Here is a 25,636-nt window from a genome sequence, read left to right as displayed (position 1 = left end):
TTACAGCTTCCCGTGCCTACCTCTCCTTCGGTTAGCCAGCTGCCGAAGTCGCAGGTGTTTGCTTTACGCAATGAATACATTTGCATAAATGCCACTGGGTACGCTGTATCCTGTATATAGATACTTTGTAGATACGCCTTTAAGCGGCGAACATGTTTTGACCCTGACAACGGGCATCTTTGTTTATTATATTACGACCTGTTGACAGTTGTCGACACCTGTTTATATATACGGTTTTTCCCTCCCTCAGAAGGCGGCCTATGTATTTCTGCTTTTCACAATATTTTCAGTTGCGGGAACCGCTTGCTTCCTGTTTTAACGGTTGTCTGCAATGAACTCATCATCGTCACAGGCCCTTTAGCACGCCTGCCTCTAGGTTCGATGATTGATATCCTTTGTTATTTTACTTTTGCTTTCTTCCCTTTTCCACGTCTTCTCCCACTCTTCTTGTGGGAGCATGTGTGTCTACTTCCGTACGTCATTGACCAAGTGTCGTCGTTCGCAGATTTTTTTTTCTTTCTTTTTTGGCAGCATTACTTGACGTCGGTCGGTTTGCGAAAGCTGTGCATAAATTTTTCTTTTCGCCTGACGTGTCGTCTGGGGCGGTGACATTGTAGTAGGTAGCAGCTTAATATTTGTAGCCCCCCTCTCCCCTTTCTTGGATGCGGTTGCTGTTTATTTCTTTTCTTTAAACCTTTGAATGCGAAGTTACCCAACGGCTTGACAGAACTGTGCCGCTGCCGTCTATTTACTCTGCGATGACTCCACAAAGCGTGCAGACAAGGTCTCAGATTTTGTTTAAACAACAACAACAACAACAAAAAAAGAAAGCGTGCGTTTGACGGTCTTATTTGCGCGTGGGAGGTGAATGCACCTGTATTAGACTTTACACATAAATAAAGAAAATGCAAGATGGCTGGCAAACTTGCAGAATGTGCTGTGTACCGTACGCCTTGACAAATTTATTGAAACAAAAGTGAAAAACGCCAGTGGAGTCGTGCGATAAAACTCGGGAACACACTATGTTACACCTGAACTATCGTCGCTCGGCCTTTCTCTCACTTATATTCCCCATGTGGCTAAAATGAATCTTCTGTGCCAACTTTTATTTTTCCGTTATAACGACAGACGAAGCAAACGCCATTTCTTTAGAAGAGACAACAGAAACTTCCACGAAGAGCGTTTTTTTTTTTTACACGTACCAAAGCATTACACGCGCCCGACCGTCTGTTGTCTGCTTCTGTTGCAGACGGTAATCATGCCGTCGTCTGTAACTATGCGGAAGCGTTACCGGGAGCTTTCTGCGGGCTCTGTTGTAGTACTTAGACCTGGGAAACAGCTAGCTCCTTGGGCCTGCATCTTTCGTCTGTTACCATGCGCTTCGGCTTGCGTTGGTGCGGTAGGAGCGCCCTCTGTTTATAACACTGCGGTCTCTTCCTTTACTGATTCACTTCGTTAGCTTTTCACCCTGTTTTTCGTTCACTTATTTCCCCCCTTTCTTTTGAATGATGTATACATAGCCAGGTTGCATTACTTACCGCGCATCAGCAGCAGATTCCGTCATTGTTGTCTTTAAAAAAAACTCGTTGTTTTCACTTTTCGTCCTGAATGACGGCCTCCGGAAACCCGCGTCCGCAAGCTTTGCAAACATTGTAGCACAAGAAGTAAATCAATAACAACGTAAGAGCAAAAACGTATCGCCGCTTCGTCCGTTCGACATCTGAGAGAAAGAAAACGAAGCACGTCAAGAAAAATGCTATGCGATTTGCGTCAAGGCGGAATAAGTTTATTTTACTTGTTTTTCACGTTTCGTTAGTTACTTCTCGCTTCGCGGTCTTAACTTTCTCCCTGGGCAGGGCGCGGTGCCAGAAACGTTTAGTTTTTTTCAACTTGCAACGGGGGTACATCGGCGCACTTTTCTTTCAGCTGAGTCTCGCAAGCAAATAAACAGTGGTAAGCACCACTCATCTCTAATACGCCCTACGTGTGCTGAAAGCGCGTCATTTCGGCATAGGCGCAAGAGCTGCAGAATGCTGGCCTCGCCCTGAGCGATTCGTCGTCGGCGTACATGGTCGTCTGTTTTGCGCTTTTTCGTCTGCTTTCGCAGGCGAATGCCCTGTAGCAACCGCGGTGGCGGCGCGCTGGCTTCGTGATTTCCTTTGTTTTTGTTTCCGCCGCTTCTCCTTTCTGCATAGCAGACGTTTGGGTCGCCTGCGCGTTCTTCCTGTTTGAATATTTTTGTTTTGTGGAGTCGCTTCGGGTGTTACGGCTTCGTTCACCTCTAACGCGTTCCGAGGTATGGTTTAACCTGTTCCCAACCCGTTAGCCTTCGCGGAGACCATTACGTGTAGCTGCCCCGCATTTCCTGTTCCGGTGCGGAGCGGTCGCTCCGTCGTCTGCAACGCTTTATTTCGTGTCGTCTGCGATGCAACGTGCCTTCTGCTATCTTGCTTTGCCTTTTGCTACTTGGTGCTGTGCTCTCAGAGGGGTTTATACGCGTGAGCGGTCGGGATTGCGTTCGTTTCGTTTCGAAATCGTGGCGTCGGCTCTTGATTACGTCACGGAAAAACGGTCTTGCAATCCGGAGGAGGGTGGTTTTGTAGAGAAACAAGCAAGATTGCTACGTCATCTGTCGAACGCTTCTGCTGCATCGATTTATCAGGAAGCGCAGTTAATTGCTCTAACCTCAGCCGATCGAGGTATGCGCGGTCAGGCCATTTTCTTTCTTGATTTCTTTTTCTTCTTTTGCGTGGCGAGAGACCATCGATCATCGCATCGGCGTCCTGTTCAGCGGGCGACGCTCATGCATCATGGGGTCATTCGCACAGCTACATATAAGTGTTTATGCCGCACTTAATACTACGGCTTAAGTGGTTTCGTTCTGAATAAAGGGAAAATGAGACATCCACCCGTTCGTAGCAATTGCTACAAAGGAAACCCATACGGGTTCCTCGAAAGAAAAGCCTCATAGTTGAAGAAAAATTCGTCCTGGTTCTGTTCAGTGAACTAGGGATTGTTCTGCTCAGGAACTCCAGCGTCTTTCGAATTCGCAAACTTTGGCAGTTGGAATTATTGCACAAAAACCCCTGAAACTGGCTTTTAATATTATTTATATTGGACTAATCTGTACATCTCTAGTGGCGGTATAAAGGCACCCTTAAACGGCACCAATGATGCATGTCACGAATACTATTCGGTGTCAAAGGCATTAGCATCTTCTTTAAAGTCATGTTTCAAAAAAAGAAAACTAGAAAGAAAAAGAATAATATTGCTGAAGTTATGCTAACCAGTTCAGGTTTTGCCCCGTTTTCTCTTGCCGTTGTCGTACGCAATATCTGTCCAAAAGTTCACGTATCGTTCGGGCTGGTGTTTTCTATCTTTCGCTCACACCGCAGATGCTGACCTTTAGTGCACTTTAGTTCACTATAGTTCTTGCCGGTGACGTCAGCAGCGCTGCCTTCGCGGGTATTTATTTTCATTCTATCGCTTCGTGCCGGCGACAGCTATAGGACTGGAGGGAAGTCGTAAAATGCGCCAAGTCACGTGGAAGGAGTGGCTGTTGGCGGAAGTAATCACGCGCAGTAACTACCTCGTCTCCGAGACGATATGGTCTACTAACTACCCGACTTAATTGCTGTACTCAGAACTATATCGATTACGTAGAGCGCCGGCTTTCTTTCTTTTTTCTTTTTCTTCAATATTAAGCTTATTCCTGACTAGTGGCGTAATGGCTCGTACGTGATACGAAATTATCAACAAACACTTTTTCTCTTTCTCTTTATAGTTCGTGCTGTTAGCATCCTTTATCGCACTTTACGAGAAATTTTGACTCTATGGTTCTGGAAAGTAGTTTCTTATATATAGCACGATCTTGAGCCAGGCTATATTGTAGAGGGGAAGGGTTCGTCATCGCTGATTGTTCTTTTTGCGCGCTGCGTTTTCTTTTTTATTTAAGGGGGCAGCGTGTGTTTGTTTCGTTCTCTTGTGCCACCGCTTCGCTCCTACCTGACAATTATAACTTCGTCGCGAGAGTGGGAAGTACCAATTCAGGCGAGCATTAGCTATGGTTAGTCTGGAGAGCGGATAATAACAGACGTACTACGCCAGAGGTAGTGTGGCGCAGACGACTAATGGTCGTCTGCACTACGCTTGCGCTACGAGGGAAGCCATGATCAGGTGGTTCCGAATAATTACACTCCGTCGTTTCTCTTTCTCTCTCGAGATCCATGCGAAAAAAAAAAGAGAACATTTAGATTAGAAAACCGGTTTGACGTCTTTCTTCGTTTTCCTGTTTTCCGTCATATGCGACTCGGGCTCTTGATTGTCTCTTCTCAAGGCGTTTATTCCCGCTTTACCGTTCCGCCAAGCCAAAAAGCATTCGTTGTCGTCCGTTACCCGCGCATTTCTTTTGTAATGTTTAATTTTATCTTATTGTTATTTAGTGCCTTCGTGCGAGGCTGCTGCGTCGTCTGCTTTTCGCTCATGCACGGCCAGCGTCTGCTCACGTTAGTTGCAGAACAGACGACGCGAGCCCAGTCCCTGAGATTGGAGCGTCGTCTGCTTTGAATTGCCGGTGCACCAGCCTTTTAGCGTTGCCCTCGGGCTAATCTCCGCCTAATCTGCGCTCCGCTACCGGTCGCGTTTAATCGCCCCTGCTGCTAAAGTGTGATGAACTGTCTTGTACGCCCAGCGGCGGTAGCGGCCGTTGCTTCGAGGTCGCTGTAGCTCTTTCTTGCCTCCTTGGTATACACGGGTGGCTTCGTCGTCTGCTACCGGTTTTCCGCTGGGAATGAAAAGTTCGTCTGCTTCGTCGCCGGAAGCTGTGGCCTGATGGCGTCCGCGATGGGCACTCCCGTTCGCCTGAACTGGCTTTCTGTTTATAGTTACTTTTGTTGCGTTTGTTTGGGCTGTTGCGCGCTACAGTATCGGCAGCTCGCAGATCGGAAACTCGCCGCTGGGGCGCTGGCGCGTGCCGCGCATGAGCTATGGCATAGCACGCCGACATGTGGTGTACATGCAGCCTTCGGCACGGCATGGATCGCCGTCGTTTAGACGTCTGTGCACCGTTATTGGGGAACCCTCATTACGAGCCATTAGAGTGACCATAGGGTGCGTTGTAGGCAGTTAACGTTCGCGGGCGATGCAAACCGACCTCTTCGTCGTGGGAAAGAAAGCCGATTTTGCGCCGGGATAAGGGCCAACGCCATTTCGTGCGCTAGACATTATAGACGTATACCTGTGTACGGTGTGAGCGCTGTAGCGTAGACTCGGCTGGTTTGGTGGCTATACCGCCGTGCCCGAGTTGATATCATCGTTGTTCAGTTGTTCGGTTCACCAAACACAATGGCCCGGGCTGCGAATTGATGTTGGACGCCCTACTTGAGGAAATAGCAGTGCTTGATAGTATCTTCGTTATTGTTTTCGTCGTTTAAAGCTTCTGTCAGCCACAAGCTTTTGATTCGATACGCAGACAACCGTCAATTACGGCGTTCACGTCTATGCCATAATTATCCCTGTATAGCCCCCCGCCTGCACCTTGATTTAGCGCCCTCTCTGGGAACATTTAGGCATACTTTCAATAAGTTGAATGTGACAGCACGGAAGAATAACGAATATTGCGCATTCGTGAGCGAATCTCTAACTCTAGTTTCGTGTTTGCATGCCTGCTACGACTACCAAGTGTACACCTGCGAGTCGTATACACCTCTCGGCTTTGCTATCTTCACATTTCTGCGTTCGGGACGCTTCTTCGTGACCACTATATCTCCTACGATCAATTTCGACAATACAACGTTCGCGCCTTTCTCGCATTTGGTCGAGACCTCGGGGTCAGAGTGCGGCCAGTGAAGCAAATTCCGCAGGTTTGAACTTTACGTTACAGAATTCATCACTTCGAGCAGTACATAGCCGACGCGTCACAGGTGACTCTTAGCTGATAGCTCAATCTAAGGTGTCTGCTTGAACAGTTGCGTATGCCTCGCTTTTGCGTAACATCACATCTTCAAGTGCAACAACCTAGCGCTGACTTCCACCAGACATAGCTTATTGTCAGGATGTCACATTTGTACCTCGAACGGAGACTTAAAGCGCCGGAGCTCCTGTGTAAAATACATCTGAGCTGAGAAATCGTTTTGCTCGCTATCCGCCGCGCCTATTGTGGTGAGGGTTGTTGTCGCATTTAACAGAAGCTAGCATTTAGAGGAAGCTGGTATCTACGGACTGTAGAGAGGCGATTGTTTATTTAGGCCATCGTTGTCTATTTTTATCTTTATTTGATAAATTGTTGAAGATCAGAACATTTAAGAAATGTGAAAAATCACTTTTACAAATCTGTGAGTCGGCAAGATGAATCTATATAACAATTCCGTGAATTGTTCTGATTGAGGTGTTTAAAGGGGCAAAAACTGATGTGTTATGAACCGGTCCCAAATATATCACTCATTGTGAGTAAGACTTTAAGCACAGGCTTCGTAAACATCGACAATTATAGGTAAGCTGGAAACTCTTATCAAATCGGGCCGCTCCATACGCTCTACCATGTGCAGTCCATGGAGCTGCGATATCCGTTCTTTTACGCACAGTTATAGATTTTTAAAACATACCCTTCATTTTTTTTTAAACTTGACAATTTCCGACAATTTTTGGGAGAAACGTGCGAGGCCATCATTCAATAGTTTGCTTCCTTCAGTTGCTGCAGCTTAACCTTTTCTCGCAAATGCAAGACATTTCATTTAAATATATCCAGCCATTGTCTCAGGAGAGGGTTGCGTTTCAATCATTTGTATATGTAAAGGGTCAAGCTTCGTTTTAGTTCAGGAGTACAGAATCTTGCGCTAATTGGTTTGGTATGCAGTTACTGGATGTCGTGCCACTAACTTCCTTCAAGGTGAAGAAACAAATAGAAAGCCTAACAGCATTGTAAGGGGACATTGCGCGGCTTCGGATATTTGACGTAGTACAAAAGCATGGCGGCGCAGTCTCCTAAATACTGCAGTATTTGACGTACGTAACTGGGCAGCTGTCCTTGTCATAGGGATATGCGAGCCTGTTTGACCAAGCGCCCGTCAGTTGCGCATTAGTCGCGCGGCCTTCGTCGGTCAAGTGTTTAGCCGAAGTGCTCATCGACGCTTCAAGCGAAGGACAGGTTGTCCTTGCTGTTGTCACCAGAAACACGCATTGTTCTGAGACAACTAGAAGATAACAGGGGAGGCTTAGTCGTCGTCGATGTGCATGTGAGGCCACGGACATTGAGAAATTCTTTTCCCGACTTTCTACTCCGCCATAACCGATCCCCGTACACTCTGCCCCGGCTGTTCTAACTCGTAGGGTCTTGGTCAGCTATTTAGCGTAAAAAACGTTTCAACAATATCCGGATACTTTCTCCGGGACGTTCTTACCAGCGGCAGATTGACTGTGGGGTTTAACGGTCCAGAACTGCGCACTTTGTAGGATTAAAAAAAAAAAAGGATTTGCGAGTTCCGTCGCAACCGCCGATGTTTTGTGAGGATCGTCATCATTATCATCAGCCTATGTTTATGTACACTAAAGGACGATCTCTCCCATCCATTTTCAATTACCCCAGTCTTGCGCCAGCCGATTCCAATTCTGTAACTCCAGTGGTCCACCGGTTATCCCCGCTACGCATTGTGAGAGTAGCTAATTTTTTTTTCTCTCTCGAATTCTTCTCGTTTCGTTGGTGTCCAGTGCTCGTCCGGCTAGCAGAGTTTGCTCGTGCGGCTACAGCCCGAGCGGAATGTCGTGTAGTGATTGCGGGCACGGGGTTCAATGCCTTCTCCGCGGACGCACCTCTAGATCCCTACACCTTCCACGGCCCCCCTCCGAGGTGTCCGTCTTTGGCAGCGATGTGGCTGGCCCTGCCCGCCTGCTAACACCACAACCACCCCTCTTCGCGGAGGGATCGGTCGTGACGGGGGGGTCTGGTGTGCTTCCACCCATTAAACCTGCGCGCTCCGCGTCGCCTCGGCTCTTCGCAGCATCCGTGTTGCATGCGACGTGACCGCGTCGTTTTTTTTTTGTTGTTTATGTTATTGAGAGTTCTTCAGGCCGGTTGGTGGCCGGGTCGGTTGGGCCGAATTCGGTTAGTCGGGTGGGCAGCGAAAACTTCGCCGCGAGTTACGCAAAGTGATCGAACGCGTGGATTGTTTTCTTTCTCTTTTTTTTGCCCGTGAAACAGTAATCTTGCGCGTTTGTACCAATTCGTACCTTTTCTCGTCGCACCCACTTCATTGCTTGTCGATACAGCTGCGTCGACGCTAAACTTTCTCGTCGACCTGTGCTTGTACGTCTGCATGTACTCTTTAGAAGTCTGCATGTACTCTTTGAACGTCTGCATGTACTCTTTGAACCTCTCCATGTACTCTTTGAACGTCTCCACGTACTCTTTGAACGTCTCCACGTACTCTTTGAACGTCTCCATGTACTCTTTGAACGTCTGCATGTACTCCTTGAACGTCTCCACGTACTCTTTGAACGTCTCCATGTACTCTTTGAACGTCTGCATGTACTCCTTGAACGTCTCCACGTACTCTTTGAACGTCTCTGCATGTACTCTTTGAACGTCTCTGCATGTACTCTTTGAACGTCTCCATGTACTCTTTGAACGTCTCCAAGTACTTTTTGAACGTCTCCATGTACTCCTTGAACGTCTCCACGTACTCTTTGAACGTCTGCACGTACTCTTTGAACGTCTCCATGTACTCTTTGAACGTCTCTCCATGTACTCTTTGAACGTCTCTGCATGTACTCTTTGAACGTCTCTGCATGTACTCTTTGAACGTCTCCATGTACTCTTTGAACGTCTCCAAGTACTTTTTGAACGTCTCCATGTACTCCTTGAACGTCTCCACGTACTCTTTGAACGTCTGCACGTACTCTTTGAACGTCTCCATGTACTCTTTGAACGTCTCTCCATGTACTCTTTGAACGTCTCTGCATGTACTCTTTGAACGTCTCTGCATGTACTCTTTGAACGTCTCCATGTACTCTTTGAACGTCTCCATGTACTCTTTGAACGTCTCTCCATGTACTCTTTGAACGTCTCTGCATGTACTCTTTGAACGTCTCCAAGTACTTTTTGAACGTCTCCATGTACTCCTTGAACGTCTCCACGTACTCTTTGAACGTCTGCACGTACTCTTTGAACGTCTCCATGTACTCTTTGAACGTCTCTGCATGTACTCTTTGAACGTCTCTGCATGTACTCTTTGAACGTCTCTGCATGTACTCTTTGAACGTCTCCATGTACTCTTTGAACGTCTCCAAGTACTTTTTGAACGTCTCCATGTACTCCTTGAACGTCTCCACGTACTCTTTGAACGTCTGCACGTACTCTTTGAACGTCTCCATGTACTCTTTGAACGTCTCTCCATGTACTCTTTGAACGTCTCTGCATGTACTCTTTGAACGTCTCTGCATGTACTCTTTGAACGTCTCCATGTACTCTTTGAACGTCTCCATGTACTCTTTGAACGTCTCTCCATGTACTCTTTGAACGTCTCTGCATGTACTCTTTGAACGTCTCCATGTACTCTTTGAACGTCTCCATGTACTCTTTGAACGTCTCTGCATGTACTCTTTGAACGTCTCTGCATGTACTCTTTGAACGTCTCCATGTACTCTTTGAACGTCTCCATGTACTCTTTGAACGTCTCTCCATGTACTCTTTGAACGTCTCTGCATGTACTCTTTGAACGTCTCCATGTACTCTTTGAACGTCTCCATGTACTCTTTGAACGTCTCTGCATGTACTCTTTGAACGTCTCTGCATGTACTCTTTGAACGTCTCCATGTACTCTTTGAACGTCTCCATGTACTCTTTGAACGTCTGCATGTACTCTTTAGACCCTTCTTGGCGTGTCGTGTCGTTTGACGGTCAGGCGTTGCACAAAAGAAAGTCGGCGACGTAAGGTTGATAACATTGCTCATCTCATCGAAAACAACCAACTTGCGAATTAATGCGACGATTCGCGTAGCGAAACGCGGACGAAGCCGACGTCTTGCGGGTCGTCTAATCTTCGACGAGTGTTTGCAAGAGCCTGTTGGCTTGTTCTTCAATGAGGTTACGACTGGCTGCAGTATTAAGGAATAAGAATCCGTAGGAGCTTTGCATACGCGAGGAGCACGATTTGACACTGCGGCGCTTAAGAAGACACCGTACAGAAACGTTTTGTCGGTTTATATCGAAGCTGTTGTTCAAAAATTTAGGTGTATATTGTATTGGCTGTAGCAGGTCGACTGCTAGCGCCGACCCTGCGAAGTGGGCTGGATTCTGAAATCAGCAAGTTTTCGTTTCGCGCGAGACAATTGGAAGTCGTTAGGAAATGACGCTTTCCTCTAACGCGGGTGCAGTAATGAGGGCGACTACTTTTTTTGCTTTGTTCCATTGTAGGAAAGTTCGGGCAGGATTGGGGCGCAGAGTACATGACGTCTCGTGTTCCACTTCCTGCGGCTTTCGCTTCCTGCATCGAAGCATGAGCGTGCCTTTTTTTGCGCTGTATTGAACTTCCCCGTAGGCTAACCTAGCTTATCCTAACGTAACGCGTCCTCTCCCACCCTCCTCCATCCACTTGTACGACTAACCTACCGGGACACAGCCGAACTAAGTCCAATAGCCCAATGAAATCGCCGCGCCGCCTGTCTCCGTTTTATCGCACCTTTTGTGGAGGCGGTTCAGGTGTCCTTTATCAAGAGGCAGTTAGTGGGCCGAATCGGACCCTTTGCGCGTGGGGTCGGCGTACTCGCACGTGATTATCAGACCCACGAGCGTGTGAGTATAAGCGCGAGTTGAGCGGCAGTAAGTGTGAGTCGACGAGAGTATGGGTGCAATGTGAGTCGACGTCAGCATGAAGGCGAGTGAATGCCAGTGAGGGTGAATATGCGTTGATGCGAACGCGAGTGATTATCGGTGAGCGTGACTGGTGCGCGAGTGTATGGCCGTGAGTGTAAACGTGAAGGGGTGCCGCGGTAAGCGTTACGGCGTGCCTCGTAACCCCAGAATTGATCATCATCATCATCAGCCTTGTTACGCCCACTGCAGGGCAAAGGCCTCTCCCATACTTCTCCAACAACCCCGGTCGTGTACTAATTGTGGCCATGTCGTTCCTGCAAACTTCTTAATCTCATCCGCCCACCTAACTTTCTGCCGCCCCCTGCGTCGCTTCCCCAGAATTCCCCAGATTTCAGTTCTGGCTAATCCCTCGAGTCAGTATAGCTCCGGTATGGCCGCGGCATCCCGTTTCAGTGGCTGGTCTTGCTTGACGGCCGTTGGCGCTGGCATCGAGAAAGTGTTACGCGTGGGTCGCGCCTTCCAGGAATGCCGAGTGAGAGCAGCCTTTTTTTTTCTCGCGTCGCCTCGCACGTCGTCGCTCCTTGCGACGGTCCGGTGGTCTCGAGGAACGCGTCGCCTTCGATGCGGCTTGGCGCCCGGCGCTGTTTGCAGTTCGGCATGTTCTTTTCCCGTGCAGTGCTTCCGAGGACGCAGGTCGCCCGTACGCTTCCTTCCTCCCGCCGTCTCGTACCGATAACCGCGCGCGCAACCATTTTCGAGCGGGTTTTCGTCAAGTTGCAACAGCAGCCGTGGGCGCAGCCACATCGTTCCGACGTCTCGTACCACGTGTCTGCGAGTGCAAATAAGTGAAACAATAAACGAGTTACGAACGAACCTGCTTGAATCAGCATTCGGCACTTGTGGCAATGACGCCTGTCATCCGGATGCATCTTTCGGCGGCAACTTGTCCTGCTTGTGTTGTGACCGTCTTGAACGACTGAGCTTTCTCTGCTCTCTGTACGAGTGACCGCCTTAAGACACCGCTGTGCGCATGGCCGTCGCTGATTCTTTGGTTCGTCGCCTCTTGAATATGCTACAGCTGAGCGCGTTGTCTTTCTGACCGGTGACTGCTTCCGGTGTAGAAGAGAAAGCGAACGAACCCTGTTTTAATATGGCTATACTCGAAGCAAGGCAGAGTTACGTGCACAGAATTCGAAGGTTGATCAAACAAGTTATATGAACGCTAGCCAGCGTATAGTTTCATTCCTGCTTCTACATTGCCCTACTGTACCTACGATCACGCGAACCCAATAAAGGTGAGTCGAGTTGGATTGTCGGGCCGAACTCCAGTCTTCGAGTTCGTAGCGGGTCGGACCGAGCTATGCAAAGTGGAGGCGAATTTACCTGCGAGAGCTGCGTTGACTCGCCCATGCATCCCTCTTTGGTAAGGTGCGCGTAAGCGCAGTATAGGCTCGGCTGTAGTGAACCGGACGTCTGACTCGACTCGTTCCTGTCGAGTCGACGTACACGAAGCTAACGTGGCTACTTCCGAGCTGTCGGCAGACGAGAAGGCGTGTCGAGCTTAAAACTAGAACCGTGTGGACCTCTCGTACGCGTACGAGTTAGCGTTCTAAAAGTGGTGTGTGTGTGTGTGTAAAAAATTCTCAACCGTATAGAGAAACTTCCCGTGCGGCGTCCGGCTTCGTCTTCCGCTCGTGCAGCTACACGGACCGCATGCCCCGCTGGGTGGTCTCCCTCCACCCCCGTCTTTTCCAGCGCCTGTCCCGCGTCGTCGCGTCTTGAGTGCAGCGCTAAAAGCGCCGTTTATGTGAGCTTCCCCCCCTTTCTACTCTCTTGACGGATGCATGGGCCTTTCACTCTCGTGCATATATAAAGGTCGGTCATGGTGGTTCTTCTTTCTCAGCTGTCACTCTCCGCCACAGTGATCCTCCCTGTCTCTCTCTCTCTCTCTCTCTCTGTCTCGTTTTTTGTTGCTCGTTTTCTTTTCTGTTCTCGTCAATGTTGCCGTTTTGTTAACTTTTTCCTTCCTCTTTCATTATTTGTGTGTTTGTTTGTTTGTTTGTTTGTGTGGTGTGTGTTTGCTTTTGCATGCTGCTTCTGCTAGACCTGTTCTGCGGGCGTTTCGGTGCAGCCCGTTTCTTGTTGTTGCTTTGGAACTCCTGTTCTTTCGCCGAAGTATCATGTCTCGTTATCCAGGCGTGTCGACGCTCACTCGTGTTTTGTCCCGAACATTTCACCCCTTTTTTTTAATTTTTATTCGCGTCCTTAGCGTTATGCACTTGAAACATGCGCGACCGCGTCCTCCTTGTGCCTGCTGGAACTCCATCCTGCCGTGCTCTTATCGTTACATTGTTGCATTGTTACATCGTTGCATTGCGCGCTTCTTGTCTCGACGTCCCATCGGCCTCGCTGCCGGTTCTCCGCGTTCTTTTACCGGTGACTTTGTTGCAGAAGGGGAAGGCGTCCTTGGCGGGCGGCCAAGGTTGCTGTGTAGGTGACACGTAATGTAAGCCGCGAGAGCGCGCGATTCCGGAGTCCGTTGCCTCTTGTTGGTGACCCGGACCAAGTTCGCGGAAGGTGAATCGACTGACTCCACCTTGGAACTGCTCAGCTTGCAGACAGGATGCTGCCGCACCGCCCTTTCGTGGAACACAAGCGGTGTCACCTCCAAGAAGTTGCGGTTTTATTTTAATAGGGCGTATACGACATGCATACGGGAACCTAGACCGTTCCACGCTGTTAGGTTGTCCCCTTACACAAGATGGCCGACCTCCCGATCGCGGCGTGATCGGACCGGCACTGGTGTTACGTCTCAACACCACAAATATGTTAATTAGACGTTTTCCCCGAGGCAGACCCCCACCCAACCATCAGCGCCTATCCAGACGTCAACGTAGCGTGTGCACCGATGGTTGACGAGTCCTCTAAAGGCCACTACCCCCACCACTACCTGATAGCCTGAACTAATGACGAGGGGAGCTAACATCAAATGCTACCTAATAACGACAGTGACCTTGGACTAGCAGGTTGCTATCCTGCCGCATATTCCATGCCATCGGGCTTCGGAGGCGGGGTGACCACGGAGCGGTGCGAGAGCACGGGCGTGGTATCGCAACGGATTCGACGATTGTGGTTTGCTGCTGGGCAGGCTTCAGATTCCCTAGTCGACTCGCCTAGGGAAGACGGCGGTGTCAAAAGCGGATACTTTTCGGACAGTGAGGCAGACTGTCCTGACGTGAACTCGGACGTTTAACTTGCTCCTGCGTGGAGTGGGCTTCCGTTAACTGGAGCCGTGGAACTAAGCCAACAAACCCCTTTTCCTTCATTCCTACTTCTGCACGTGCTCGTCGATGGGCTTGGTGAATTCGTTGCCCTAGCTTCGGAGACCTAGAACGAAAACCTTCGTAATTGAGCGTGACATGGTAGACGACTGTTTTTGAAAAGTCGTTTTTATTATTATTACTTCCGCGTGGTGTAGCCGCATGGAAACGCGGAGGAGGAGATGGACTGCGCGAGGCTTTTCTTCCAGGACTCTTCTCCGACCGTCTTGCAGAGAAGCTAGACCATGTTGTCGTTGAAGACTACTGGTCCCAGCGGCACCTGCGACGGTGTCACGTTGTCCCGGCGCGCCTTCTTCCTCAGCTCGGGCGGCAGGTCCCTGTAGGCGGCGTCCGGCAGCGCCTCGTTGCACCGGTAGACCAGGTCCGACCAGATGATGGCCTCCTGCGAGAAGCAGAACACTCCCAGCCGCCCTCCCCGCAGCGCCGAGTCGTAGATGTTTCCGGAGTCGGCGACCATCTGGTCGCTCTCGAAGATGCGCAGCCGGATGAGGCCCAGCTCGGGTCGGTGCAGCAGCAGCCAGCGGTAGGCCACCTTCTCCTTCCAGCCCTCGTTGCGGGGGTCGCGCCACAGGAGGCGCACCTGCGCCGAACGCGTCGCCCCGAAAATATGCTGTTACGATTGAGGGAACTCGAAGTTGAACCGATGAAGTAGTCTTTGAAAACTCCACTGTGGTTAGTTTCGGCGTGGTAAGTCGATTACTAGAAGGGAAAGCGAACACCAAGCTTCCGATTCCTTTCCGTTATAAATTTGGCGCTGAAACGACGACCCTTCCTCCTCTTTTATTACTTTTTTGAGCATTCTAGAGAGAGAGAGAGAGAGAGAGAGAACAAGGACAGAAAAGGCAGGGAGGTCAATCAGAAGAGCACCCGGTTTGCTACCCTACACTGGGGGTGAGGGAAAGGGGAATAGAAAACATAAAATGGAGAGAGAGTAAGCACTGAGCATTCTAGCAGGGTAAATTACTAATACAGCTTAGCTTATTTTTCTCTTATAACATAGTTCCTCGGCAAAACACTCTCTTCGAGGTCGGGGCGGGACGACGTCCGAGTGCGTGGCGTCCGCGTCTCGCTGCTCGGAAAGGAACGCGGTTCGCGTCCACAATAACGTCGCTCGCGTACCTGTCCCGGCGTGTGCCCGGTGTGCCAGAGCGCGTTCCTGAGCGTCTCTCCCGGCCCGGTGTCCGAGTGGACGAGCTTGAGCTGTATGCCGGGCTCGGCCACGGCCCGGAACGGCGTCGCCTGCCAGTACGTCTGGCTGCTCTTCTTCCACATGACGGCGTAGAAGTGGCCGTTGTCCTGGTAGCCGAACACGAAGCCCACGTAGTCGTCGTCCACCTCGGTGTCCACGAAGAAGGTGCCTGCGCAACCGCACGAACGCTCTTCTTTAATTAGTCCCCCCCTCTTTTGTTCGTGTCGTGCGAGCTTTAAAATGACGCTACAAATGGGGGGGGGGGGAGCAAACATATTAAGCGGAAGTTTCTTTGAGTGTCCCCCGCCGCCGCCGTTGCGTGGACGGTTGTCTAGCGGACTGAACTGGCCGATCCTGAAGATGGTGCGGTCGAAGTTCGTGACTTGGTGGGCCGATCCTTCTGCGCGCCCTACTTAAACGTACCCGTATGCACTCCCATACGATGTGAACTCCTTGTCTTTTCCGTAAGATGATTATGGAAGTTACAAGAGATTCACCTGGCATCCATATAGATTCCGCAAGAATTATATGGAAAGCGTGTAGAATGATTGGAAGGACATGTGGAATGTTTCAGTGAGTGATATGCGGCCCGCAATGTTTTGATGTGGCTTGGAACGTGTGTCGATCTTGGAGGCTGCGCAATTGGGTCACAACACAACCAATTTAAGTGCCCCAGCAGCATATAATAATAATAATAATAATAATAAAAGTAATAATAATAATAATAATAATAATAATAATAATAATAATAATAATAATATGCCCTTCTACAGTAGTAGAGCGATCACTCTGTCAGGAGAGGACGCTTGGTGAGGCACAAGTAAATATTGGCGGCGAGCACTGACCTGTGGTGACGTCACTGATGACATCATTAATTGTGACAGCGTCTGCTCGGGTCCAGTTATTCGTTTGTACCGTATGTCCCAGCTAACGTTAGCCAAGCTAAAGATAAGATTAAAATTCACGATACAAGGTGCGATTATAAGGGCTATGATGCTCGGTCGTTAGAGGTATGACAACCGAACACCGCGCGTCTTCAAATTGTATCTCGCGTCGTGCTTTTCTTGCATCTTTCTTTTTCCTTTTTGAACAGCCTGGCTAACGTGAGCTGGGACATCCTGTACATTGGTAAAGATATAGCCTGCATTTCATTCCAGAGAAACTTAGGTCCGAAGCTAACGAGTTTCGAAATCTTTTAACTTGCTGCGACAAAGTCGGCCTCTGCACGGAAAAGCACTTTGAAGTCCGTGACGTCACACTGGCGTAATGAAATATTGGCGCCCAGCTTAGTTACAACCGACCGCTTTCTGGCAAATGACTCGATAATTCTCGAATAGTAGTTCATCATATCCAGACTTCTTGCGTGTTTCGGTTTTGTTTATACATTTAAAGAAAATAATAAAAAAAAAACACCACACTCCGCGCGCTGGTTTCGGCAACCACCTGCACACTCGACAAGCTAGTCCGAAGTTCGCGCACATCTGTCGCGGTTTGGGCACATGTAACGCGCCTGCACGTGTTGGGCGCTTGGAGTCCCGCGACAGCTGCTGATGCCGTCTCGGCGAGCCCACTCGAATGACGAGAGGTTTCAAGTGCAACCCCCTCAAGGCGGTGACGCGAGCAGTTTCGGGGGCTGGGAAACGCTGCGTGCCCGGGAAGTGAGCGGTCTGTGTAACAGGAGCGAGCTTGCAGCTGTGTTTACGGAGCACCGAAAAAGAAAAGCAAAGAAAAAAGAACCAGGAAAGAAGCACAAGCAGCGAACTCTATCTATAGCACGGTGGCCCTTGGGGGCGCCGGGCAGTCTCCTCTGCCTCCCTCATTTTCGGGAGCTCATACAAGAAAAAAAAAGAAAAAAAAAGAAAGGGAAAAGTGGCGGGGGGTGGGCTGTCTCTTGAGCAGTGACGAGTGACTAGCGAAATCGATTGCATTCCTCAACTTCTGCGTTGGTTCCAGTGATAGCGCGACTTCTTGCACGTGACACGCTGGCCCTTCAGCGTGCTTTTCTTTTTATACCTGTTGAACGCAGGGTCGCGGATACGATTCTCGGCCGCAGCGCGGAATAGGGAAAAGAAAGAAGGAAAAAAAAAAAGAAACGCTCGTGCGTTTAGGTTTACGTGCAAGTTAGTTTTTGTCGAAAAATTCGGAGCCACCAATGCACCATATATACGGAGTCCCTCGCAGCCAGTGTGTTGCTTTGGAATGGTAAACGCCACGACTTGATCTGATTTTTTTTTACCTTGGTATCCTATACCATGGCGTCCTTAAGACATTAGGCACCGGACTGTAGGTGTTCGATAACAATGTTTTATCTCTCCTCAAAGTGGGATCTGTCCTGTCTATAAACTAGTCTGGTGACTTCAGCAGAAGGCGGAGTCCTTATTGAAAGTTACAAGACTTACAGGTGACCGAGTTGGCACGGCTTCTTGGTGGAAAATTTTAAATAAGTTGACAGTAAGCGCCTGCGTCGTTCAGATTGTTTTTCTTGTGTCCGTGTCCTAATTTTTGCGCAGTTTTTTCCCCCTCCATAAACTCTTACTGAACATCAATGGGTCCACGACAGCCGTTTCTCCAGCCAGTACGACTAAACGCGCGGTTTCCACAATCCGGAGCACACTGCATGTGAGCACGGAACACCTTTTTTTTTTTTTTTTTTGCGCGAGCGACATATGGGATCCGGTGGAACTCTCACCTTCAAAGTCGACGCCCCCGAAGTGCTGGAAGCCCACGGCGAGCCCCGGGTCCGAGTTCATGGTCTGCACGATCTCGGCGCCCTTGTTGTAGACCACCCAGTGGGGGTCTATCTGCGAGTCCCCCTCCGGGTCGAGCACCACCGTCTGGTAGGCGCGGAAGTCGGTCGCGTACACGCGCCGGTTGTCCGGGCACACGTCCAGGGCGTCCGGCACCGAGTCTCCGTCGAAGTCGTCCCGGCAGGCGTCCCCGACCCCGGTGCGGTTGGTGTCCCGCTGGTCCGGGTTCGGCACCAGGGCGCAGTTGTCCTTGGGCGTCGCGAGGGGGAAAGAAAGAAAGAAACGAGAACGCGCAGACCGTCCTTAAGTTAGTTACTATACGCGAATCGGTCGCGCCTGAATGTTCGAAGGGGGAACACACAAACCTGAAACGAGAACCACATAAAACGATGTGTGTCCGCTTCGCGTAGTAGATACTGGAAACACCGCTAACGGCGAAGCGTGGAACACAGACGTGAAAGGCGAGGCAAGCAAGACTCAAGCGAACGCTCTGTGTGTCGCGTTTGTGTGTCTGGTTTCGAGTTTGTGTATCGGGTGCCACGAATCGGTTAACTTAACCCCCAACCCCCTCCACTACCCTCCCTCACAAGAACACACACACGCACACTCGAGCGCGAAGCAGTTGTGTGTGTGTGTGTGGGTGCTTCGCGTTTCGTGTAGCGTGACACCCGGTGCTTCGCGTTTCACGCAGAGCAACACCCAGGGACTGTGGGTGTCTATGTGTGTGACAACGCTGGTGACGACATGGAATGATCGCAATGCTTTATTGACTGTATATTTCAAGGCTATATACTATTTCACTAAGCGTTACTTCAACAGCGTTACGTCCACAGCTTTTCCCCTTGGAATTTGGTTGCCAGAGGTTACTCGATTTAAAAACAATATTTCACGCAAGATAATTCAATACCGCTGTTAGCGAAAAGCTGTATTCAAGCCATGTTCGATATGCAAGCGTTATCGTTATACAGAAGGCGATATCGCAAATCCTCATCTTTCGAGGCAAGAGTTGGCGGTGTTACTGAAATGCGTGTGAGAACTTTGGTTCAGTGTAGTTATGTTTCTTTACTTGTGGCGCACTTCGCTAATAACGTTGAGAAAATTACCAAGGCGCTCTGCTAACGATTTTCTGTTGGAGAAGGTTAGGTAGTAGATGTTCTAAATGTTTCGCATTAATAAACTTTTCAACGAACGTGACATTAAAGTTACACAACAACGGAGATAAAGGGATTAGGAGATGAGGATAAATAAACGAGAGAGAAAGAGAGAGAGAGAGAGAAGGATGCCTAGAAGGATGAGAGGTTAACCAGAGGGAGTTCCGGTTGGCTACCCTGTATGGGGGGAAGAGTTAAGGGGGTAAAAAGAGAGTGCGGAAGGGGCAGATAGAGAGAAAGAGACGAGCACGAACAAACGGGTAAACAAAACCCAGGGAGGATAACCACGTCAGAGCGCGGTTGACTACCCTGCACAGCGGAAAGAGGAGGAAAAGATCAAGAGAAGTATGGAGAGTTGCTGGCGTAATGTAGTTCTCGGCGCTCTCTCAAACAAATAAAGGAAGATTCAAAGTGAGGATGTGGAGTAGTTGCTTATCGACTGCGACAAAACGTGAAGTTTGACTACCTAAATACAGCCCGCCGTCTCGAAGATTCCTGTCCACTGACCTGGCTGTCGGGCACACCGTCGTTGTCCTTGTCGAAGTCGCAGGCGTCCCCGTCTCCGTCCGCGTCGGTGTCCAGTTGGTCCGCGTTCGGGTCGTCGGGGCAGTTGTCCCGGTTGTCCTGGACGCCGTCCCTGTCCCGGTCGATGTTGTCGTCGCAGGCGTCGCCCACCAGGTCGCGGTCCGTGTCCACCTGCAGCGTTTTGCGCGTAGTTGATTGGCTTCGCGCGCGAAGTGGGCGGCGTTGGTCGAGCCATTGAGCCATATTCGTTAGTGCATGCAACCCTTACAGGAATGCCGTCTCTCATTCTATAGCTCCTATACGAGTCGTTTTTCTTTTTTCTGTCACCGCATGTCTTTATCGGAGGAAACGGTTTCGCATTACGGCGTATGTGTTCTGTGCTGCCGCAAGACATACTTTGTTAGTCTTCCGATAGATGTCCCCATATCGAAATTTCGCCTTGCATTTCAGAGGGACCGGGCATTGTTCGTCCGCTGTTATTCACGGTATGTTCCCATATGGGCGGCGTGTTTCCATGAGGGCGAATCAGAAAGTCTTTTGTACCTATTTTGCACCTGTAGACGAGGTAACGCTGGCGTGGAATTGGACAAGGACGAAGTGACGGGTCTCCACCCAGCTCTTGTTAAGCACGCCTCGTGACGCGGGGTCGTTTGCATGGATCTCCCGCGAGCCTCTGCGCGCGTGCTCGGGTGTTTTTTTTTTTTTTTTTTGGAGTGGCGTAGCTGACGTGCGCGTCCGCCGACCCACCTGGTCGTAGTTCGACACCCTGGGGCAATTGTCGCAGGCGTCGCCGAGTCGGTCCCCGTCGCTGTCGGCCTGGTCCCTGTTCCGCACCGTGGGACAGTTGTCGCGCTCGTTGGGCACGCCGTCGTCGTCGGCGTCCCCGTCGCAGACGTCGCCCCGTCCGTCGCCGTCCGAGTCCGTCTGGTCCGGGTTGGACACCAGGGGGCAGTTGTCGCACTCGTCGCCCTGCGGAGCGGGGGAGGAGAGAACACGTGACGTACAGCGATCGCTACAAGAGCGTCCGGGCTTGCAGAACCACGCTTCGGCGTGTCGCGTTAAGGACAAACCCCACGAGAGCGATCTTGTGTGCGACAGCGACGAGCGACGGATCGGGCCGTCGCTTGAACAGATCGCTCGGTTTCGTCACTCAAAAAAAAATAAATAAATAAAGTGCGGGGTTGTACGTGCCAAAACCACTTTCTGATTATGAGGCACGCCGTAGTGGAGGACTCCGGAAATTTCGACCACCTGTGGTTCTTTAACGTGCACCTAAATCTAAATACACGGGTGTTTTCCCATTTCGCCCCTATCGAACTGCGGCCGCCGTGGCCGGGATTCGATCCCGCGACCTCGTGCTCAGCAGCCCAACACCATAGCCGCTGAGCAACAACGGCGGGTGGTCCTGTCGCTCAATCGCTCGGTTTTGCAAATCTAGAATACGTCGCTCGTCGCCCGGAAGTGCTATGAGCGACTAGCCAACAGCGCGAAGCCGGAACTGGATGTACGTCACTCAAGTACTAGCGATTGTGGCACGGAACGAGCAAACGGTTGAGTTTTTGTACGTGCAAGTATACGAACCTACTGCAGGACCTTCGGAAATATTTTATGCTGCTTTATATAGTAAAATAAATAAACTTGAATTAATGAAGCACGAGGCAGGCTAGATCCGTCGCGTAGTTGCTGCCCTCATGCCGCCAACACAGGGGAGACATCGCTCGAAATCGTCGCTCGCATGGGGTACGACTTGTAGGCGACGAGCGAACGCGATAGCCATCACCATCGCATCGCTTGTTGCTGTCGCGCGCAGGATCGCTTCCATGGTGTTTATACTTTAAGGAGGATGCGACAGCGGCGGCTGTAATTTTGTTGAATGTAGGCAAAGGTTCTGGCAAGTTCTACCGGTGGTTGGAATTTCCTCGGAAGGCAAATTTATTAAACGCGTGGCTAAGTTTTTTAAAGAAAAAACGATTCTTTTATTTAAAGAGTTATGTGGTAGTGACTTCCACAGCGGCGAATAACGATATTTAGAACTTTCCTGTTGATAATGAATACTATCCTAACTTGCATGTTTCTTTAAAAAATAGAACTTGTATGAAACGCTTAATTGTAGTTCGCTACGTGTATAGTAGTCTGGTATACCTATACTTCATTACTGTTTGTGGTTTTCCCAACGTAAGTAATGAATGGACCCGAACAAGCCATTCGCTTTGCAGATCCAGATGTTTGCGTACACTTCTCCATAATACCTCTTTTTCAGAATAAAAGACAGTCAATCGATCAAGCGATCAATCAATCAAACAAACACAGCGCCTCCGAAAACCGGCGTGCGACGACCAGCGCCTGTCCTTTGTCCACGGCGTCGCCGACCCGTCCGTGCATGATCGCACGCGCGCCCTGCTCGTGCTCGTAGTTTTCCACTGACTGGAAATGCGCCAGGGCCGATGGTTTGTTTTCCCCCTCCTTTTCTTTTTTCTTCGTCTTCTTATTCTCACGCGAGAATCTCGTTTCCGCCTCGACAGTCGCGTGAGCTAGCGCTCTCGTAATTGACTTCACGGCAGTGGTCGCGATCGCTCTCTCTCTCTCTCTCTCTCTCTCTCTCTCTCTCTCTGTCTCGCTCGCTCTTTCTCTTTCTCTCTCTCTCTCTCTCCACGACCGATGCGTGCGGCGATATCGATCCGCTCCCACTACGTGAGGCTTCCACATGTGTACTAACCGCTAGACGTCCTGCAGCCAGTTTCTCGCGCCAGGTGGCACATGTCCTCCCCCATTGAGCAACATGGAAGGGCACACCGAATTCGTTTTATTAAGCAACGATTACTCGTGAGGAGGGTGCGGATTCGAATATGGCGTGTGAATGTGTAACAAGCAGATTTGCCGTTGAACGTTTAGTCTTGTTGAGTGCTTTACGCGAGGCGCGCCGTTTGGTGTGTGCGACCGAAATGGACCGGAACTGAGGTTCTGAACGCGTTCAGGCTTCTCTCCACCTCTCCTCCCCCGCCCTCCCCCTCAGACTCTGTTCCTGAGCCGAGTGTGACGAAAGCGTGAGAGCTGTAAGTGTGCGGTCTTCTCCCGTTTCGCACAAGTAGACCGACATACTTTCTTCACCTTTCTTTAGTACGCTTGCCCGATAGCGACACCCAACTTTGGGTCTCCTGTCCCTAAATTTTCCCTAATATCGACGAGGCGTTCGCCTTTCACATATTAGGGACTTTTAGCGTGCAAGTATAGCGCGTCACGGTTTTCTTGCGGTGTTTTGTAAAACCACGAAGCGTTATATATAAAAAAAAAACGTTTATTTTAATGTTGTTTCCGTCGAAGGATGATAAGGAAGACAAACATCCACGATTATGCGGTTGGCGACGCCTTTGCACCAGCAACCGAGTGTGACACATATAACCGCGCTCAATGCAGTAATGGACTTGTGCGCTCCGCTAGAACTCAACGTCACGAGATGGCGCCACCAACGGTCCTTCTCGCGTCTACGCCTTTGGTATTCCGTAAGTGGTAATATGTTTAAGGATAAGCTAGAACTCTGTGCCCTACACTTTTAAGCTTGCATTATAACAAAAAGTACACAATTCAATAGCTGCGCATTTTACACCTCTTGAATGTAACCGCCGCATCATCTGAAATTATCGTAAGAACCGCGCGTGCTTAATTAGGCGATGTTGGTCATACTTCGTTGAATGGGGAGGCAGCATCAGTCTGTTTAAAATTTGCAGGAGCAACAGCGCATCAACTTCAGTTCCGTCAGGCGTCACGTTATGCACCCTGTAATACACAACGCGAAACTCGCCGCCACCGTATGTCGTTGGTGCGTTGCCATAAAAATTTTCGCCCGATTGATGCAGGCTTCTGGCATTACTTTGCGCCTCGTAATGTCATTATTCATGGCACACCACCATTATTTAAGGGTGTTGTACCGTTATTTGGCGCGAACAGAGCAGGCTAGCCAGTAAATATTGCCGGGCTGTTAGGGGTGGCCGGTTTGTCGCGTTGCCACCACCTTTACCGTTAAGGGGTAAGTTACATTGACTCTTTGATGGTGGCAAATGAAGTTTTCGTTTTTGGCGACTTCTTGTGGCAAGTGAAGTTAAACATTAACAACCATCGGTTTGTTAAGGATCAGTTTAAGTGTTGATCCATGTGCGCCAGTACAGCGGTGGGAAATGCAATGATTGTAGACTTTTCTGTTCAGAAGAATAGCGCTAAGCTGCTCCGGCTATGCACGATAACCTTTTTTTTTTTAAAGCAGTTTTAAGGGTAAAGTTGTTAAGCAACGGGACAAACCGGCATCCTTAAGAGCGCGAAAAAGACGTTTGCTGCGCAAACTACACGTATACACTTGAAAAATGTGCGCGTTTGTAAAAGTTAGCGCACTTTAGAGTGGAGCTGCCGTCGTTGTGCGAGCGCGACGTGCGCGTTGAAAATGGACGGCCTCTTATTAAGTACTCTTACGCGATTTGAATGCGAAGGCATTACGACTTCTCCAATTGGTTGCGTCCGCGACACGTGACTTCGCGCATTGTCACGTGTCCTTCGCAGCTCTGCCTCAATTCCACCTCGCTCCAATCTGTGCCAACCTTAATCCACCTTTGTCTACCTTAATCCACTTCAATTCGCCGTCGTCATTCACTTTGCTTGGCCTTGGCTCGCTCTGACTTGTTCTGACTTTAATGCTGTATTACCGCTGACGTCACTGACAGTGATGATCTTTGTTAGCACTCGTTGCGGACAACGCCGGTTTTATCTGACTCACGGGACGTACTAATGCTTTCGCATGAAAAGAAAAAAAGAAAGACATCTGGATGTTTCACGCACGCAAACGGCACCCACGGGAGCTGGCCGGCGGTCCGAGCGGTACCTGGACGAAAGTCGATTCCTTCACGGGTCATGCATGGTAGGCATCGATCGTCGGCGCGATCGTTGGCGCGAGCGTTGGTGCCAACACGAGGCGTCTTTTCTTTTTTTTTTTTAAATTTTCACCTTGGTTTGCTTCGGTCGCTGCGGCTGCTCAAAGGCACTGTTCGGCTTCGTCAGTCAGTCATTCTTTCTTTTTTTTTTCTGTTTCGTCGTTACGCGCTGCATGCACAACCATTCCCTCTCCTTTATGCGTGGGAAGGCTTGGGCGCACGTGTAGCGTTGAGTCTCGAATCGCTTTTCTAAACCTGTTTCTGTTTTTTTTTTTTCCTTTTCAAATTCGTAGCGTCGTTTGCATAAGGTCAGTCGAAACACATTACGATTTAACTCGAAATGAGCGTCAATGGGGACGAAATACAAAAAAAAAAAAGAAAACGCTCGCGTACTTTGATTTCAACCGCACATTTAATACCTTTGTCAAGCGGGCAAGTTAAGTGCACTTACTTGGGAGTGCACTTCGGGACCTTGAGTGATACTTTAGGGACGCGGTGCTAAACGGGAAAACAGAGCGCACTAGCTCCAAAAAAAAGCGACAGACTAAAATTATGTTTTTGGAAGATGTAGATTAAAATGAAAAGAAAAACATACTAAAAGGCGATTGCATTAGTTCTGTTAAAAATAAAAAAAAAACAATCTTATTTTTCACTCAACAAGAAACGAAAATACTTTTATCATAAGAGCGTTACAAGTCAAGGCCGGCCAAGACGAATGCCTAGCCAATCCTGAACAAGATGGTGGCGTACATCCTGGTAGAAAAGAATAGAAGCGAGTTCTGTTTCGATTATTTTGTTAAAAGCTGTTCAACAGCTAGAATGAACTTCTGTGTGCTTTTGCTATGCATAACATTTTGTATCGTTGAAACTGCTGACGGCGAGGCAGCGTACTCGACCAGCAAATTGCGTTCCCTGAACGCACTCCCACCGGAGTGCACTCTTCTGCAAGTACACTCCGCT

The 25,636-nt window shown here is 49.5% G+C and overlaps 2 protein-coding genes across 4 annotated transcripts in view; one reads left to right on the top strand and one right to left on the bottom strand.

Annotated features, from left to right (window-relative positions):
* Nucleotides 1-25,636, top strand: part of LOC142564730 (uncharacterized) — a 187,778-nt gene that overhangs the window by 71,997 nt on the left and 90,145 nt on the right. The gene's annotated exons all lie outside the window — the stretch shown is intronic.
* Tsp (Thrombospondin) overlaps nucleotides 14,237-25,636 on the bottom strand; it is a 46,390-nt gene continuing 34,990 nt past the window's right edge. Inside the window, exons 6-10 of one of the 2 annotated variants that reach the window (XM_075675868.1) lie at nucleotides 20,508-20,729; nucleotides 19,743-19,931; nucleotides 18,027-18,333; nucleotides 15,268-15,506; nucleotides 14,237-14,728 (exon numbers count right to left, since the gene is read on the bottom strand). In XM_075675868.1, the coding sequence (XP_075531983.1) occupies nucleotides 14,366-14,728; nucleotides 15,268-15,506; nucleotides 18,027-18,333; nucleotides 19,743-19,931; nucleotides 20,508-20,729 (1,320 nt within the window). In that variant the 3' untranslated portion in view covers nucleotides 14,237-14,365. The remainder of the gene's footprint in view (nucleotides 14,729-15,267; nucleotides 15,507-18,026; nucleotides 18,334-19,742; nucleotides 19,932-20,507; nucleotides 20,730-25,636) is intronic. The other variant, XM_075675869.1, reaches the window with a different exon arrangement.

Source organism: Dermacentor variabilis, chromosome 11 (genome assembly GCF_050947875.1).
Source record: "Dermacentor variabilis isolate Ectoservices chromosome 11, ASM5094787v1, whole genome shotgun sequence".
NCBI classification, from domain to species: domain Eukaryota; kingdom Metazoa; phylum Arthropoda; class Arachnida; order Ixodida; family Ixodidae; genus Dermacentor; species Dermacentor variabilis.
Note: the sequence above shows the minus strand (reverse complement) of the source record. Positions and strands in the feature narration are given on the sequence as shown.